This window comes from Balaenoptera physalus (genome assembly GCF_965194825.1).
Source record: "Balaenoptera physalus genome assembly, chromosome: 14".
Taxonomy (NCBI): Eukaryota; Metazoa; Chordata; class Mammalia; order Artiodactyla; family Balaenopteridae; genus Balaenoptera; species Balaenoptera physalus.
The window spans coordinates 14,361,552-14,379,718 of NC_138893.1; the positions used below are offsets into that span (position 1 = coordinate 14,361,552).

General features: G+C 47.7%; 1 protein-coding gene across 7 annotated transcripts in view; it reads right to left on the reverse strand.

The window, feature by feature from the left end:
• Positions 1 to 1,280: 1,280 nt before the first annotated feature.
• COG2 (component of oligomeric golgi complex 2) overlaps positions 1,281 to 18,167 on the reverse strand; it is a 41,126-nt gene continuing 24,239 nt past the window's right edge. For 4 of the 7 annotated variants that reach the window (XM_082424987.1, XM_082424989.1, XM_082424988.1 and 1 more), the window contains 9 exons: positions 15,392 to 15,531; positions 11,050 to 11,111; positions 9,857 to 10,008; positions 8,037 to 8,234; positions 7,065 to 7,137; positions 6,622 to 6,764; positions 4,914 to 5,053; positions 3,504 to 3,687; positions 1,281 to 1,961 (listed from right to left, as the gene is read on the reverse strand). In XM_082424987.1, coding sequence (XP_082281113.1) covers positions 1,860 to 1,961; positions 3,504 to 3,687; positions 4,914 to 5,053; positions 6,622 to 6,764; positions 7,065 to 7,137; positions 8,037 to 8,234; positions 9,857 to 10,008; positions 11,050 to 11,111; positions 15,392 to 15,531 — 1,194 coding nt within the window. In that variant the 3' untranslated portion in view covers positions 1,281 to 1,859. The remainder of the gene's footprint in view (positions 1,962 to 3,503; positions 3,688 to 4,913; positions 5,054 to 6,621; positions 6,765 to 7,064; positions 7,138 to 8,036; positions 8,235 to 9,856; positions 10,009 to 11,049; positions 11,112 to 15,391; positions 15,532 to 18,167) is intronic. The other 3 variants (XM_082424991.1, XM_082424990.1, XM_082424992.1) reach the window with 2 other exon arrangements.

An 18,167-nucleotide genomic window follows, 5' to 3' on the forward strand; every position in this document is an offset into this window, starting at 1 on the left:
CTGGGCATGAGCCCCGGCCCAAGGACGGCCAGGGGACGCGCCTCATGGCCCCCGAGGGGTGTCATCAGATCCCAAACCCATTACCGACTCAACTCCTTAATTTCTGTTTCCTCATCTGCACACTGGGAACAACAGTGCTGGAGTTGGAGGGGCTGATAAACCGTATCCCTGTCCGCCACGTTCTGAAACAACCGATAAAGGCAAAGCAGCCGGGGAGATGGGGACAGCGCCGGAGTCCGTCGCTGAGACTGGGCCACGTGGCTGCCGAGGCAGGCCGCGTCAGGCGTGCACGAGGCTGCCGAGGCCCCGAGGGAGCCCGCGGGATGTGGAGGAGGCGGTGATGCAGCGTGTGCAGTGCACCCCGTCGCGCCGAGCTGCAGGCTCGCCTCCTGGCACGAGGCCCTTCCTCAGCTCCCAGGTGCGCGTGCAGCTCCGAGGCGGCACAGCGGGGCCGGCTCTCCCCACCCGGCACCCACCTCTCCTCCCCGTCCTGGCCCCTGCCGCCCACGGGCCCGGCCCCGCACAAGGAGCACCAGCCTAGGCGGGTGAGCCGGCGCCCCCGGCCGAGCGGGCTCAGCCCCTCGCGTCAGTCCCTCCCGTGGTGTCACTCACCGTTCTGTCCCTCTGACCAGCTTCCTAATGTCACGCAGAGCTAGGACGCCCATCCGTCCAAGGGCAGGGCCTTCCCTGCCAGGACCGGGGCACCTGCTCTCTGCAGGGGGGGGCGGAGGATGCCAGAGCGCCGCCCAGCTGTGCCCCCTGCTCTCCTGGGGGCTCCCCTCCCCTCACCACCCCCTTCCCCGGCTCCTCCGCTTCGTTCCTGCCAAGGCCTCCCGGGTCCGCTCCCCTAACTCCTGGTCACCCTTCTCTCCCCCTAGAGCTAACCTTGGACCGGACTGAGACACGAGGAAACGCCAAGGCAGAGCAGGAGGCGCACCTGCTCTCGGATCGTGGTCGGGCTGAAGGGGCACACGCCACGGCCCAGCACAAGCGCTTGCACGCGCGTGAACCCGTGAGCCGACGAACCAGCCGCGTGCTGTACCTCCTTCCAGCACTCCCCACTCTTCTCCCTCCCCGACGCGCAGGAGGCGGTTGCCGGGCAGGTGCGCTGGGTCACGCCCCCCCACCCCCCCCCCCCCCGGCCCTGAACCGCCGCGCGCCTGAAGGGAGGCTCTGGGCGGACGGGACCCCGCAGGTGCCAGAAGAGGGGGCGCGTCGTCACAGGCATGACTGAGGAGCACCTGCCTTGTGCGCAATTCACACATCAGAGGCACACAGGCTTTGGCAGACTCTTCTTTTATTTAGGAGACCAACCCCCCCCCCCGCTGGTTTGCGCTCCCGACAGAGGCCTGGGTGACGTGCACTGTTCCTGAACGCCTAACGGGGGAACGGGAGCCACCAGGACCGCGACTTCTAGAAAGTCAGGAAGTGGGCAGTTACTTTCATCGTGGAGAAGGGCGTTTGCACACAGTATGGTCACCCCCCTGCAGCCGGCCACTTCTAACTGCAGGATCAGGGAGACGACTTTTTACATTCATATATATATTTCCTTCAATCATATCTTAGAAATCAGCTCTGCCACGCTAAGATTTACGATAAAAATAAAATAATTTGCTCTGTAAACTATAGTAGAAAGTTTCAAATGTCTTAGTTAAAAACTATCTTCCATACAACGGAAAAAGGCTTTTGTATTCTTTTTGGGTGAAAGGAAACCCAAACAGGCTGCGGGGGAGGCTGCCGTGGCACGTTGCTGGGACCCGTGCGAGCGCTTCTTGGCTGCAGCCGTGAGAGAACAGAGCCGCTTTCTTCCCTGCAGGCGCGAGGCCCAACTTCTTCTCCCCTGGGCTCTTCCAAGATGCTTAAGGCTGCTCCGCCGTTGCCTGGTCCGTAGCAGCAGCAACAAGCTCTGTAAGAGCTGGAAAGCTTCTTATGTCCTTTGTCCGCAGGCCTATCTTTTCGATCTGCAAAGGCCACGGGGATGAATCAAGTTACTGCGAGGTGAGCTGAACGTGGAGAGACCCTTACAAAGAAGGAGACAAAACATCCACCCTCACCTCACCCTCCGCGGAACCAGAAAAAGGCAGTTCCCTAATGACCGGCAGGGTATTCCTTCCTTTCAAATAAATGAAGTAAAAAAAAATTTCCTTATCGTAGAATTTATTTTGGGGGGTCAGTCTAAGAAGCCAGTGTTACGTTATGTCAGTTCATTGAATCAGACTCTCACCAGGACAAGAGCCTCTTCTGTGGGCTGGAAGAGGAAACTCACACTAAGAGAAACAATAAAGTAATTTTTTAACTGAAGCATTTTCAGAAAACAACCGGCCTGAGACCTTCACTTCTTAGTGTGTCATCCACAACCTTTTCTCAGAAGCTGATGAAGTCAAACAGCTTTGCACAGCAGCTGCTGTGGATTATTTCAGTGACAGAGACGCAGCATGCAGCGTCCTTCCCACCTTAACCCAACTACACACGCACGCGTGCACAAGCGGACCTGGAAAAACCCAGACCGAGTGTTGAGTCTCTGCTGGCGTGCTGTGGCTCGTCTGGGGGCTGGGGTCGAGGACTGCCTTTCCCTTCCCTCCCCGGCCCACAACTCTTTTGCTTGTTTTCTCTTCATGTGTCTATAACCAACCTTCCTGCCTGTCAAAAGACTTCTAAGTTTCTCTTGAGAAATAAAGAAACAAGGCAATGGACTTCTGCCAGAATGCATCTCTAAATTCACCCGAAAGGGGAAAAATTTAGATTTTCAGTGATGACCCTGAACTGTATGAAAGAGTGACTAGAAAACAAGGCATCTTCTGATGGGAATGTTATGATCTCACTTCTTTTTCTCTCGCAAAAAGGTCTTCCTTGAGGATCTACTGCAACAGACAACCTAAGCAGTTGACAAAGCCAGTTTCCGAACACCCCAAAGCTCTGACAGTCTGTGAGGACGGAAGGCCCTGCGCGGAATCCACACCTGCCCCTACGTGATGGTACCTACGTGAATGTCCACCCACACGCCGTGACTCCAAAATCTGTGTTTTATAGAAAACCTACAAAACGCAGGCAGGGAAGCAAAGAAGCTGTGCTATTTTTCAAGCACCGCACTGAGAAATCAATGGCCTGATGTTTCTCTAGTTATTCTAAAGCCAAACTAACAAATATCTCAAAAGACCCTCATCTGGCACCCATGACATATCAGGCACGTTCCAGGCAGTGGACCAAAAGGACACCATCTCTGCCCATGGGCTCACCCCCAGCGGCTTTGGGAACATGAATGCCAGCGAGCCAAAAGGATGTCAATTCCCTGGACCTCAAAAAGTCTGTCTTTTCTTTCTCATATTCCCTAGGGGCACGTCCTCCTCCTTCAAGTGTCTGGGGCCCTGGCCCTCTTTTCTAGCACCAGGAATGGACTCCCGGTCCCTCCCAGCATCTCTGGGCTCAGGCGCACCACCAGCTGGCTGCCGGGCCCTCGGAATGTGGAGTCAGGCCCCCTGGAAGGACAGCGGCGCTCGGGTCACCTGCTCTCCTAAATATGCGACGTCCAAGGCCAACTGCAGCCTGATCTTGTCATCGTCACTCATGCCGCCGCCACTGGGCCCGGCGGGGGTGGCGGGAGTGGTCCTCCTGGCTTGTTTCAGCCTCTTCAGGCTCTCCTCCATCTTCCTCACGGAGTTCAGGACGTCCGACACGGTCTCATAGTACCTTGGGCATGAGACACACAGACTGGTGAAAGAGACACAACGCCAAACACGCCCGAGAGCTTTGTGGACCAAAACAGGGATTTTTAAGATGAAAATTCAATTCCAGTAAAAAAAAAAAACCAGCCACGGTAACACTGTTTCTCAAGATTGAAAGAAAAACAGGGCCTTGAGTGTCTAGCACTGCATCCTCTCGGAACATGAGAACTACGTATGTGAATTGTGTCTAAAATTTCAGCCCTGAACACTAAGCGAGAATCACAGGCCAAGCTGTCTTTCCTGTGTCAGGGGTGAGCAGCTGCGGCTCGTTCCCCAAATGCAAGGGACAAACCCATTTGCCGTCAGTTCTAGGAAAAGCTCGTCTTTTAAAACGTATTTCAGAGCCCTTAAGTAAAACTAATTGCCTTTAACTAGTTTCAATATAATTTCCAAATTATAAATGAGTTATATTTCAAAATTTTGTTTACAAGCTGGTTATTTGGCATTTGGAATATATTTCCCCACAGAAACAGTATGATAACTCATTGTTATGTTCTAAGTTAACTCACAAATGCTGCTTAACTCATAAGTAGTCGAAAGAAACAAAATACTACTGCAAAATTAATAATTAAACAAAATCCAACAATAAAATCAAATAATATACTTTCTGACATAACTCAGTGCTGGATTTGGGGAAAAGTAGGGGGAATCGGAAATGAAGAGACGTTCGACCACAGTGACACTGAAGACCTCCCCTATTCTCGTTAGTGTTAGGATTTTAACACCCATCCTTCAACAGCTGTCATTACACTGCACAATGAGCGTTTCTGCTTCCTTGATTACACTGGTCTCCCCAGCGCAAGTCTGCTGATTATATGGCATGACTGGAGCCATCATGGACTGACAGAGCTGAAGAGAAAGGACCTGAAAGGAGAAAGCGTGCCTGGACTTGCAGAACATTCCTGCACGAAGCGACGTTAAGGACAGTCCGAGGCGGTGTGCCGGGGGGACTGTGGAATGTGCCCGGGCCCTGAAAGGTGTGTGAGCTGGGCGAGGCCAGGCAGAGCCTTGGGTGGGGTGGAGCGAGCACAGCCGGGACGGGACTGAGTGCCCGCTCCCTGCCTTGTCCAGCGATGAGGCCACTGGATGTTCTTACTGCCTTATCTACAAGCAGCCTGTGATGGTCCCAGTGATCTCCGGCTTAGGGCTTTTCTAAGAGAGTGCAGAATAGCCCGCTTTTAAGCTACTTACTTATGCGTGCTCTCGGAGAGAGCGCCTGCCAGCCACCGCTGAATCACGGCTCGCTTGAGCTTATCCTCGTGCCCGCTCTGCAGCTGGTACAGCGGCTTCAGAGCACCGTCCACGTACGAGGAGGCGGTCGTCGGCACCTCCTGGGATCATGTCGGTAGGGGTTAGAGATGAACAGAAAAAACAAAAAGAAGGAAGAGAGTAAGTTACCCAAACATCACGTTCAAAAGGGCATTACGCAGGTCCCAGTCTGGAGACACATACAAGCGCTGTCCACAGAAAGACCCGCGGAGACCGAGAGGGAGCCGGGGAGGACGCCGCCCGGAGCCGACTGGACTCGGGCGCCCTAACCTGGTGCCCACACGCATCACCCGGCCACCTCGTTAATCCCGGGTCTGATTCCGTGTGTGTGCTGCAGGGAGGGGAACGGGCCAAGTTTTGAGATGGCACATTTCTAACAAGTTCCCACCAGTGACCAGCCGCTGCTGGTCAACAGACCACCATTTGAGAGGTCAGGATCTAGGGTGTCTGACTTTTCTTAGTTTTGGTTTCTTCATCCGTGAATAAGGACACGGGCGCTCACTCTGTAGGACTAATGAGGGTATAAGGTCTTTAGCACAGTGTCTGACCCACGATGCAAGCGCTCGGTAAATGTAACACCCCGTTGAAGAGAAAGGGAAAAGTTGCTAGATTCCTAAAGGAAAAGTAATGAATTTGGCAAAATAAAATAGGTCTCTCCCACTGCAGACCAGAAAATCGGGAGATAAGGTACTCTCACTAGAAATGGGAATTCTGCTGCGTGTCCCAGATTTTAAAAGGAAAAGGAGAACAGCCCCAGCGGAGGTGAGCTGGGTCTCAGCTCAGCACTCAGCCCAGCCGCTCGCTGCACCCAGAACACGGGCCGGGCGGGAAGAGTAACCCCGACAGCAGACCAGGCCGCAGGCTCAGGGCACAACAAAGAGGCGGCCCCGCCCGCCCAGGCATGTCTGTAGGAACTCCGGGATATTCCAAAGGAGCACAATGCTGCAGGGGATTCTCACAGCTCCTGAGAATAATTTCAGTTGTAAATGGCCTAAAACCCAACTATCCAACTGGGAGAAAAGAAAATCTAGAGGGAAAATAAGTGAGAACTAGCAAGAATGAAATGAGCATAAATAAATGCATGAAAATGAGAGTTCAAGAGGGAAAACTAAAACGCTGGTAAAAACAAATCCCCCAATCCCCATTCTACAAAGTGAGGACACAGAACTCGGCTTTGAACACCAGTGTGAGCTTAATTTTTCACCTTATAAATGCCTTTAATATTTTTTAATGCAGCTTTTTTTATACCTTATCCAGTAAAAGACAGGAGAAAGCAGGTACTTCCAATGACAATATAAAGGAAATAAGGTAAATTCAGATCTTTTCAAATATAAGATATGGAGACCAAAAGAAGGGTAGGACTTAAAAATATTTTATTAAAATGCTTTCTTTGAAAATACGACTTTTCCTTAAGGCCAGAAGTCCGTGCTGTGCAAGTCCAACTACCTAAGTTGTGTCTGCGCCACGTCTCCTGAGGAGCCCCCTTCTCACAAATATAGGGTTTCTCTCCATGAGACGGATTCTCCCCCCGAGAACCTATTTCTGTCCCTCGCTTAACCACTTCCTCCCTCTCTGGCCTTCCTGATATATATTTCCCCACCTCGAAATCCTTTTCAGTGAGGGCACTGACCTTATTGGTTCTTCGGTACAGCCTGGGAACCTCCAGGGCACTTTTCAGGTGACTGAAGCAAGACTCACTCAAGTCCTGGGTGATTCTGTCGCTCAAGGCAGGCACACAGGCAGACAGGGACAGCCGGGAGTCCTCCAGGGCTGCTGCAGAGACAGAAGCCTGTGTTTAATCACGCTACCCAGGCCCAGGGGTGAATTCTGTTTTAAATACCATCAATGTATTTAGAGAGCATACTACAACAAACCAAATCAAATCAAATTATTAGAATTAAACAAAATATCTCATTCAAGGAAGTTATAAACACAGAACAGAATACAGAAACAACCAAGGACTTACAACTAGAGAAGAAAATGGTTAGTTAAAATTTATCCTACAGTCTCTAAAATTCTATTGTAAATTATTTCTTATTCAAAGATTTGCTGAATCTAAAGATTCATTTTTACCTGAGATAGAAGAAAAATTCTTAAAGCCAATCACTTCAAGTTTTGGCCTGATTGTTTCCAAGAGTTCTGGAAGCTGAAATAAATATGCACTTTATATAGTCAGTTACTTTTTATAAACCAAAGGAAGAGTCAATTCTTTATGCATCTACAAACTCTAGAATATTATTAATGAATGATAAAACTAAACTCAGAACTTCCAGTGATTTTCATCAGAAGAAAACAAAATTCCTAATTAATGCTTTCACTATGAAAGAATCCAACAACATGGAAAACAGCATTTTCACGGCTATTAACAGACCCAGAAAATATGCAAAATCATTTTCTATTCTATAGCTCTCCCCAGTACCAAAAAAACTCATGGTAAACACCACGTTTTTGCTCCAAACATACAATATTTGTCCAAGCACCACAAAATATTTAAACTTGAGAAAAGCAGAATTACATATCACAGCACTTAAATACATGCATTCCACAGAGTTCTGTCCATGGTAAAAGCAAAAACATGGAATCTATTTGGAGAAAACAGGAAGGAGTGTTAATAGGTCAGCGCTTTCAAAGTATAGCTGAAGATTACATATTACCCTGAAATACTGGGTAAGTGAATTAGAAATAATTAAAATCCAACCCACTAAAGGTCATGCCTGCACAGAGTAAGCTGAGCTAACGCAAACAACAGTGGTGCCTGGCGTGCTGCAAGCCTGTGGCGTCGCCGCTGGAAGGGAAGCCGAGGCTCCGGGCCAGCACGTCCTCGGCGGGCCCGGTGAGCAAGGAGGAGCGAGCACGCCGGGTAGGGGAGCGGGAATACCCGCTCTGGATCCGATCTGGAGCATCCTATCTGGAACATCGCCTCCAGAAGGCAGGCGAACGGATGGCCTCTCAGGGCGCCCTGGGCCCACAGTTCTATGCCCCATGAGGCCAGACGCTGCACACACTGAAGCCGGTACTTAGAATCCCTCTGGGACACAGGCTCACCTGATCCTGAAGCCTGTCCAGGTCTGCGACCACATAAACAAGCTGAGTGCTGGAAACGGGGACGACGGGCTTTGTTTCGGAAGGGCCGCTTCCTTGGTCTTCGCAATTTCCTTGGGTGACGGAAGGATCTTTGCTGCCAGTTACCAAAGGCTTTTTAATATCCTTGGCACTTTCATTAGAGATGGGCCTGAGTAAAAGCTGAAAAAAAGGATTTCAACGATTAAATGTGTTTCCACCAGCAAGATACATGAGCATTTATACAGGTCAATGACTCGCCATAAAGTGCCAGCTGTCCACAAAGGATTCAGTGAAAGTTTACTCATGAAAAGTCACCACAACCCTCTCTCCAGGCAGGTGTGGAAAATAGAGAAACAGGACAGCCTGCAACCCCATGTGCATTTCCCCTCCTTGACTTAAGTAACAGGCAGAAATAAAACAATAGGCCCCTAAACTAAAGGAAAATTAAGATCTGGAACATCATAAATTTTAAAAAATTAATTAACTGCTTAAGGTAAATAATTTACTGTATTTACTTAATAAATTTATTATCATCTTAAGGGTAAAAAAAATCAAAATCTAAACCTCAATTATGCTTCAAATAACACAAACGACAGAAGTGTTCTTTGCATGATGGATTGCTACAAGGGGAAGAAACCTACGAGATGTGCACTGGGATCAAGAAAAGAATGGAATATTCTGGATGTGAGAAGAATTACTGGCTAGCATCGTGCTTGGGCGTGACGTAGCAGGCCCAGGCCTAACAGAACTGTACCAACCCGACCGTGTCCCGGGAACTGCACGGTCTTCGTGAACAGTTTCACGGAGCAGGGTGGTCTCCTGAGACCCCCTCTGAGCAGAGAGAGGCAAAGGCAGAGGAGGAAAGGAACTTCCGTGGAGCGTCGCTGTCTGCCAGGCCCCTTGGTTATCAGTTGGCTGGTCAAATCTCTCTCTACTCCTCACGACAAGCACAGACAGAAGCTGTTTTCCTACTTTACAGATGAAGAATCTGAGACTCAATTTCCCTAAGACCACGAAATGAGATAAAGAGTGGCAGAGCCAAGGTCTGACGCTGTCTTGAAAGCCTGCACTCTTTCCACTGAGACACTCTGCTCCAGCTGGCAGAGTGCTTTCCTTTCCATGGATGAGGCCTTCCTCATGTCGCCTTCCCTGAGCTTCCGCTCACATCTCTTTTATACTCATCACCTTGCCATGGCGGGGGCGTGCGTCTGTCACCGAGCTGTCTGTGCAGCAGGCAGCTCTGAGACGTGGGCGCAGGGCCTGGCAGGGCCGGGGTCTCAGCAGCGGACCACACGAGTACTCCTGTGGCTTTACGCACAATATCTAATAAGCCATCAGAGGCGTGCGGACACTTAATGCATCCAACTACTACTTCTGAAATGGAGGGAAGGTTAATTAATTTTACTACCTTTTAATCTCAACCACTTGGAGTTTTTACACTTCCAAAGACTAAATACTAAAATACGCACTTTTTAAATCATTTTCATTAAAATGGGCATTTCGGTTTTAGTCTGGAGGCAAAGATTCTGGTTTTCAGAAGGGAAAAATGAGGTGGTCGGTGTGGCAGTTTTCAAAAAGACAAAGCACTGACCACGTGACAGCAGACACCCCTCAAGGCCACACGCGCAAGAGCGAAAAGGAGACCCAGAAGCGGAATTGGATAGAAACTGAGACGCTGGCCTGTAGTCCCCGCGTCAACCTCTCATGACAACACGGCCCCTGAAACTCTCAGCACGTTTAACCTCACCCATCTTGAATTCGTTTCAGCCTGGATTAGGGATGAGCCACCCGCCAGCCCTCACCTCCTTGACAAACACGGAGTACCGCGCCAGAATCTGCAGAGTGAGTCTCCACAGACGATGCACCAGCGACGGCAAGAACATCTGGTCAGACCAACACCTCTGCAGGCTGCTCCACGTCCTGTGAGAAGCCAAGAGGCAATACGAACTTCCAGCTAGACAAAAAACATACAGTTAAGGAATCTCAGCTGAAGGGCTAACATCTAAAATCTTCAACGTACAACCCAAGAGTGAAGCCAGTGGCCTTCTCAAGAACCCTATGTGGTCAGCGAAGCTTTCGGGAGGTGTTTCTAATTTTACATGACGCCCCCTCCCAGGCACTTGATAAACATTAAACATAAACGGCATTCAGAAATCATCAGTTGGCAGGCACTTTGTACCAACTCAACAAACACGAGCTGGAGTGGCAGTCACTGGCAAGGGTTTCATCTTTGGTTCTGAATTTGTCCTGTCTTCTCCTCCCCTCCTGAATATGCTATTTCAATACAGGATGTCGATTACATATGGCCATTTTTGGCAAAAACAGCTGGAAACCAACTTTGAGGCTAAAAGAGTGCAGCTTAGATGGAACTTGGCTGCACGAAAGGGAGCAGAAAGTGGAGTGGAGCTGCCCAAAGACCTTTGTGGCTACAGGAACAGCCACCTACTAGGTGAGTGGCCACCGGGGACGGCTACAACGTGACACAGATGAACGAGGCTGTAGGGGTGCAAATGAGGCGAACGTGTCTGGAAAGCGTATCCTAACCCCAGCCACCTGCGCATGGTCCCAGGACTGGCCCAAGGGCTCTGGAGGCCTGGGGCCAGGAGCCCCAGCTGTGAGCCGTCCCCCAGAGGGAAGGCCGTCCTGGTCCTTCACCTCAGCTCGGGAGAGAAGCGGAGCGTGGCCACTGGGCTGCAAAACGGGCTGCTCCCTTAAGCACAGCAGCGGTTATATCCCCTTGACACGTTACGCTGAGGAATGAAAATGAGGTCTCCTTCCCGTGTTCTTAAAGCAGCCTTTTTATCATCTCTGTCCAGCAAGAAGCTCTATAAACCTCTTTTTAAAAAAGAAGTTAAAGTACGTCTTTGGGTCTAACTTACTGGAAGACAGGAAAAGGTGAAAGTGCCCCCAGGGTACTGAGGTCCCCAAGATGACTTGGTGAGCCGACTTAGCTCACTCAGTGACAGCCTGTCACCTGTCACTTTGAGGAAGTTACCTGGTGCGTCTTCCAGGGCATCTGTAAGCGCTGCTTCTAAGGGTCCCGCTATTTCTCTAGATCTGAGAGAGAAACAAGAGCGTAAACTGTTGTTTTCTCTGCTGCAGGCGGCTGTCCCACCCATCCTCCCCTCTCCCCATGCAACAGGACCTTCCTCCACTGGCTTGCCGGTGAGGCCAGCGCTGTCAGAGATGTCGCACCAGCCCTGATGCCTGTTCCCCAGACTTTTTTTTTTTTTTTTACTGAGCAGGAAATAAACGTGTCTCAATTAACCCACCAGGAAGCCATTTCCGGCAAGTCCCACCGGCTATAATCAGGTACTCACTTCAAGGCCGTAAGACTGGTTTTTCCAATCCTCTTACATCAGCCCTATCAGAAGAAAGTGAATGTCCCCCAAACTAAGAAACGGGAAAGCTATACTGTGTGTCTTTGTTTGCAGCTTGAGAAAGTCACTGAAGGTAGGCAGCTCCACCAGAACAACTCTCTGCCTGGTGCTCTTCGTGTGTCTGCTGCAGGTCTCTCGCGCTGCCATGGTAACTGGCCCGGCCGGCCCCGAGGCTCAAGACCTGCTTCCTGGATGGTTTTTCTTTTTCCTCTGCTGGCCCACTTGTCCCCTCATACCATCCTGTCACAGACTTCTATTTTAATGACTAGTGTGGACACATTTTTATGACTCTGAAATGAAAACTTTGTGTGTGTGTGTGTGTGTGTGTGTGTGTGTGTATTTCCTTAACTAGCTGCTTACGTAGCATCTTTCTTCCCAACTATATAACTCTTCCATCTTCATACTTTCTTCACCATACACTCTTCTGTCACCTGCTAGTTCCCTTGCTAGCAGTAAGTTCTGACACATGCTGCACATCAGTTTACTGAAGTCGTAATTCTGGTGTTTGGACAGCACTCACGTGCTTTTTAAAAGCAGTTCAGAGACTGGATTTCAGGAGCAAAAGCACTGCACACGAGGAGCAGCCCCCCTGCCCGCCACAAGGTGCGAGTGGCTGACAGCGGGGGACTCTGGACCGCCCTGGGCACTGGAGCTGGCCGGTGCCCGCAGCGTCCCTACACCACAGGGAGGGAAGGGACTCGCCCTCTGCCCCGTGAAGCCTGCGAAAGGCTAGTCTCTCCAAGCAGCAGGGAGAGGCACAGAGGGAGCAAGTGACAGAAGGCAAGCGGGGAACAGAAGAGAGCACCGGGGCCCAGCGAAGGAGGTGGTGGCCCCGAGCACAGTGAGGACGGGGAGGGGCTGCCCTGCAGTGGAGAGAGCAAACCAGCACCTGCGTCAGCCTCAGACCCTCGGCCCACCTTTCCTCCAAATCCACACAAAACACGGAAAAGACCTGACAGCTAACACAGCACCGTTTACAAGAGGGAACACCGGGCCTCAAGGAAGGGAAGGGCCTGCAACGCGCGGCACATCCATGCTGACAGCAGCACGGAGAGACGTCAGCTCGAAGCTCTGCAGCCATGAGAAGAGCAGGTAAAATTCAGTGCAAGTAAAGACACGGGATAAAATTATATGGATGCCTATGACAATTCTGATAAACACACAAACGAGAAAGTGCAAGAAAAATGCAGCAGACCCGACACCAGTGCTTTTCACACAGACGTGCTGACTGCGTGGGACCAGCTGTTGGACCCTTGAAAGGAAAGCTGTTTATGTCACGTGACCCAGCTGTCCCCTCGGCCCCCAAGAGCCAGGAGCCCAGCACCAGCCCCTGGCACAGCCTTGCTGGGCAGTAACTTCCAGGACTGAAGTGATACGCTATACTTCTCAGAAAAGAAACAAAGTGAGATGTTACTTTGGTGGAATTTGAAAAGTTGTGCTGTAGTCTTCACGTGTATATGGGATGCTATTCTGCTCTTGATAGGAGATTTGTAAGAAAGGCAACCCCAAATACAAACACTCCCAAATTCTTACATTTGGGTTTGGGGAGGGTCTGGAGACGCACTTCCCAACGCACGTCTCTACTTCGCGCGTGCACACACTTGTGGAGGGTGGAGGGAAAGGAAGGTACGTTATGCCACACGGACTCCAGGTCACAAAGGAGTTACACCACGCTCAGCGTGTGCTGAATGTAACAGACACAGAGCACACATGTGACCGTCCTGGGATTATATCACATTCTAGCGAGATTTCAATTAAAAAAGACCTAACGCTTTGCCTGTGGCATTTAAGGGGCGACCAGCCCAGTTTCCAGGTAGCCACTGATTCGCTACCATTTGAGACTGTTCTGCGCACACGTGCATTTAATCTCTTCCTATGAGAAACAGAGTCCTAACCCTACTTTCCGATACTCCTGTAAGAACAAATGAAGCGCAGACACAGCAGGGTACCAGGGGCAGGAGGGGTGCACGAGTGCTCATAGAGCGGTGCGTGTGGGCAGGGCTGCCTTCTTCCTGAAGGTGACGGGGGTGCAGGCACAGAGTCAGACCCGGGAGCATCCACCTGCTACTGAGGGTGCAATGTTAATACTTCTTCCTAGAAACATGTCAACACATCACCACCCCACTGGCTTTAGTCTTACTTTAAATGACCCTGAAGTGAATCAGGGAACACTACAACTCTGACCCCAGCAGTGTCTGCAGAACATTCTGTCATCCCTCAGAATAAACAATCTAATGCCTGATAAAAATCAACAGAACGGTGTCCTATAAAGTATTATTTGAATTTATTTCTTAAACGGAAAAACAAAGGTATTGAAAGTTATGAAGTTCCACACTTCATAACTCAAACATAATTTTTTTAAAAAATTTTATACATTTTAAATAAAACTGTTTACAAAGAAAAGTTAACCACTCCCTTTGAATGCTATGGCTAAAATCTGCTGAAGGTGAAAACGTCTTTCAGGGCACCGGCTGAGTTCCAACATAGTTTAAGGCTCAATCACCGGCTTTGAGAGAACGTATAATGAGAGGAGAACCTGCCGAGGCCGGGCTGTGCCGTCCCTGCGGGGCCCAGAGCTCCAGGAAGCAAGGTGACAGTGCAAGATTACCGAGCATGGGGCCATGGGGTCTGGAGAAAATGACTAGAAAACAGGGGTCCGGAGGCAGTAGACGGGAGTATGGGCTGTGACGGCATTGGATATCTAAAGCAATCTAATTTTGAACCTGGACTCCAAACGACATGGGACATTTGAAACATTATTTCTCTACTGCAGTCTTATGCTATAAAATGATGCTTCACCATTTTAAATTCTTCTCACAAACCAAAAGGGCTTCTTGCCCTGGCTTGGTCTTGATCATCACGTAATGATTACTTCCCATGCAGTCCATGAGTATCTTAGACCAAAAAAATCCTTAATTTCCTACCTACAGGATAATGTAACCTTGAAAAATTAAGCATAAAACCCAGTATTGCATGTAAAAGGGCATCTTACTAACAGTCTGACAGCTATGATTTCACTATCAAAAGATGATTACATACATTCTCCATCATGGCGAGTAATGACAAATCAAGGTATCTAATTCTTAGTGTATTTCCCTCTGTAATTATTCCTTAGAACTCTGGGGAAGGACTGCATCATAATTAATGAAAACACCCAACAATTTAAACAGAAAGCCTGTGAGTCTTTAAAGAGTGTGCTAACTGAAATGCTCTAGTTCACACCACTCTGTGGAGGAGCTTGCTGTGATCTCATTCAGGAGAATCTGCAAACACGGCTATTACCATCTATTTTTCCAAGGGAACACGTATTGTTAAGAATTTATCCTAAATGTCCCCAAATAGTCTACAGACCACTTACTGACATAGGTGATATCATTATGACATCTGGAAGAAAAGGGTCACCATTTTCCAGAATAGAGAGAAAAAATGTCACCAAGTATTATAAAGGAATCCAAAACAATAAATAGAATTCTTATCAACTGATAAGATGGAATCAGCTACAAAGACTACTTTAAGAAAGAATACTTCTCCCGACTCCCTCTGAGGACAGAAAATGTTCCAGATGAGCAAAACAACAAATGCAGGGTAGGTCTGCTATCTGAAGCAGGAGATGAGAGAGGAAAATGTAGAGAAAGAGCTGCTAGGTGACCCGCTCTTTCTGTCTCTTCACGACGAACGAGGACGTAGCACGTGGGAACGAAGCCGGGCCTGGTCTAGCTCACTCTGAGTCTTGTGTTCTCAGCTCTCTAATGACTAAAGAGTAAAACTTATCTTTTTGTCATACAAGCTGGAACTTTGGCAATCATGGTACTTCCTGTGCATTTCCACTCTAAATTCTGTTTCCCAAAGAACAGTATGATGATCATCAAGAAGGGGCTGTTAGCTGCAGCCAACATCCTTAACTGGTGTTCAAATCCTATTTTAGAAGGGTGGAGGTGGGGGGGATAAATTACTGACCTTATTTGAAAATACACAGGCAAGTTCCACTTATTATTGAAGCTGTGATAGGCGGGATGGGCTCTTAATCTTTTTACACTGGCCTGTGATCCACATTGCCGTTCAAATGTTCTTACAAAATCCATACTTATGGTATATTTCTAAAATAAGAACAAACAAGTGGCATTTTCATTTTAAGTGAACTAACCAGAACTGAGATCATATAGTGAAAACTGTAATCAAGATAAAGATCAACACACAGAATCATAGTTTCTAGATCTGATAAGGACCTTATGGGATCTTCCTTCCAAGATCCCCGCTTAAAGATCAAGTAATGCCCAAAGAGGTTCTGTGACGTGCTCAAGGTCTTAGGTGGCAAGCCCATCAGGAGACCCAGGCATCCTAAGTCCAGTGGTCTTTAAGCGACAGCTCTCCCCCATCTTCTAGGGCACCCCTAACCCAGTCCATTGGAATCCCAAGAGATTGCAGATTAAGTGGTATAATTTTCATTGCCTCTCCAGAAGAAGAAGTAGAAAATTTTAAAAAGGAAAGAAAGACTCAAACCATGTGAGTAATTACATCCTTTTTATAGATGCTACAGCATGAAGACTGACAGGAGGAATTGAACAGCAGCGTTAAGCGCAGAAGCTAACACTTACTTAATATCTATCACCCTCACACAGTGCTTAAAACTGTATTACTTACTTTAACCCAGAAAACTGCCCTACCCGGTAACTACTTTTATATCATCTCCCATTTTATAAATGACGCTTCCGCTTCTGCTTGGGCTCAGAGAGAATTTACCCAGAAACAAAGCAAGGAAACAGGGGAAACAGAACCCTCGCCAGTCAGCAGTGCAAAACTGCAGCTGCACATTCCTTTGGCGAGGGCTCTATTCCCCAGTCCCCAGGCTCCGGGGAGGACGCTGCAGGACTTCCCACGTACTTCTCATTAAGAGGGACTCTGTTCTGGGTCACCAAACCAATCACCTGAATATGACGATGCCTGTGCTTCCGTGGGAATTTTAGTGCAGTAACACGACCACAGGTGTTCCATTTCTTTCAACTGGTTTTGAGCTACGCTTACTGAATCCCCTGAGTGCGGTCTACACGTGTGGAGTTGAGACAAAGAAAGGTATTACTCATCCCTTTTGGGATAAAACTATACCCCTGCACATAATGGGTGTTAAAAAAATACAAAAATATTTTTCTCTTCACCAAAGCATGTCCCATTAAAACTGAAAGCTGAAAGCATTTCTTGCAAGAAATGTTTGTACCCACAAACATTAAGTATTGGTTTAGAATTCTAAAGTTGACATTCTATCAGAAAGCTTCATCTCTGAGTTGAAAAATCTCCTGAGCCTAACACGATCAATATGATTCTCTAAAGAGGAATGTAAAGGGTCTTAAACTGCTAATGCTTAAGACCTCATATTGTTCAACATACTGTAACATGGGCCAAGACAACAGATCAGTGGTATTTCTGGGATAATAAAGCTCCCAATTTGTTGTCTTACCTGTTTTGAAGTCTACCAGGCCCCAGGCTCACCACACTCACCTTGTGCCTCTCTACACTTTAAAAACTAATAAGCAATTTGACCAAGCAGAATTAGAAAAAGAAGCAAATAGAACTTCTAGAAACGAAAATAAGGGTAAATTGGAAACAGGTGAAAAGGAGTTTAGACACATCTGAAGAAGGAATCCGTGAACTAGAAGAAAAGTCCCAAGAAATTCTCCAGAATGAGCACAAAGAGACAAAAAATTAAAAAGTGAATTCCGGAAACACACAGGATAAAGTGAGGAAGTCTAATCAAAAGTTCTAGAAGAAAGTAACAGAGGAATGAGAGAGAAGCACAACTGAAGAGTTAATGAATAAAAATGATACAGAGCTGATTAAAAAAACACCAATCCTCAGATTCAGGAAGCCCAACAAATCCTAAATACAATAAATAAAAAGAAGCCCACACTAGATTATCATAATGAAACAGCATACTAAAGTCACAGAGAAGATTTGGGAAAGAAGGCATAATTATAACTACAAAGAAACAACAATAACTATTTTGATAACGGAAGTCAAGAGACAATGTTCAAAGTGCAGAGAATTCTACTTCCATCAAATCTACCTTTCAAACACAAAAGGTATAAAGTTGTTGTCAGACATACAACCTGAGGGTTTATCATAAAAAAGTGAAATTTATTATCAACAGGCCCTGCTAAAAGACGAATTTCGGGAGGAAGCAAAATGATCCAAGAAAAAAGGTTGAACGTCCAAGAAGGAACAGTAAGCAAAGGAAATGATAAACGTGTGGAATAATTCTGAGAGGAGAATGACGACCATGTAAAACAATAAAAATAACGCCCAATTTGGGGGATAAAAAAATCAAAATAGAAATAAGACCCTGGAAACAGTAATAGATACTATGGAACGGGGTGACTGGCAGCAAAATACTCTAAGATCCCTGTGCTGTTTGGGAGGCTGAAGAACACCAGTGAGCTTTAGATTCTGTTAAGTAACCACTAAGGTTACTTAATACATAAAGAAATAAAGGGTAGAACTGCCAAATTAGTAGAGGGGAAAAACAGAATAAATGAGGAAAACAAATCCCCAAAAGTCCAAAATACAGAGAAAGTGGAAAAGGAAAGAAAAAAAGAAGGGAGAAAGGAAAAGCAGGAAGAAAAATGGGACAAATAGGAAGAACCAAAGAAACTCCAAATATATCAGTCACTACGATCATTGTAAATTTAACAAATTACCTAATTAAAAGACAAAGATTGTCATGTTGAATAAAACAATCAAA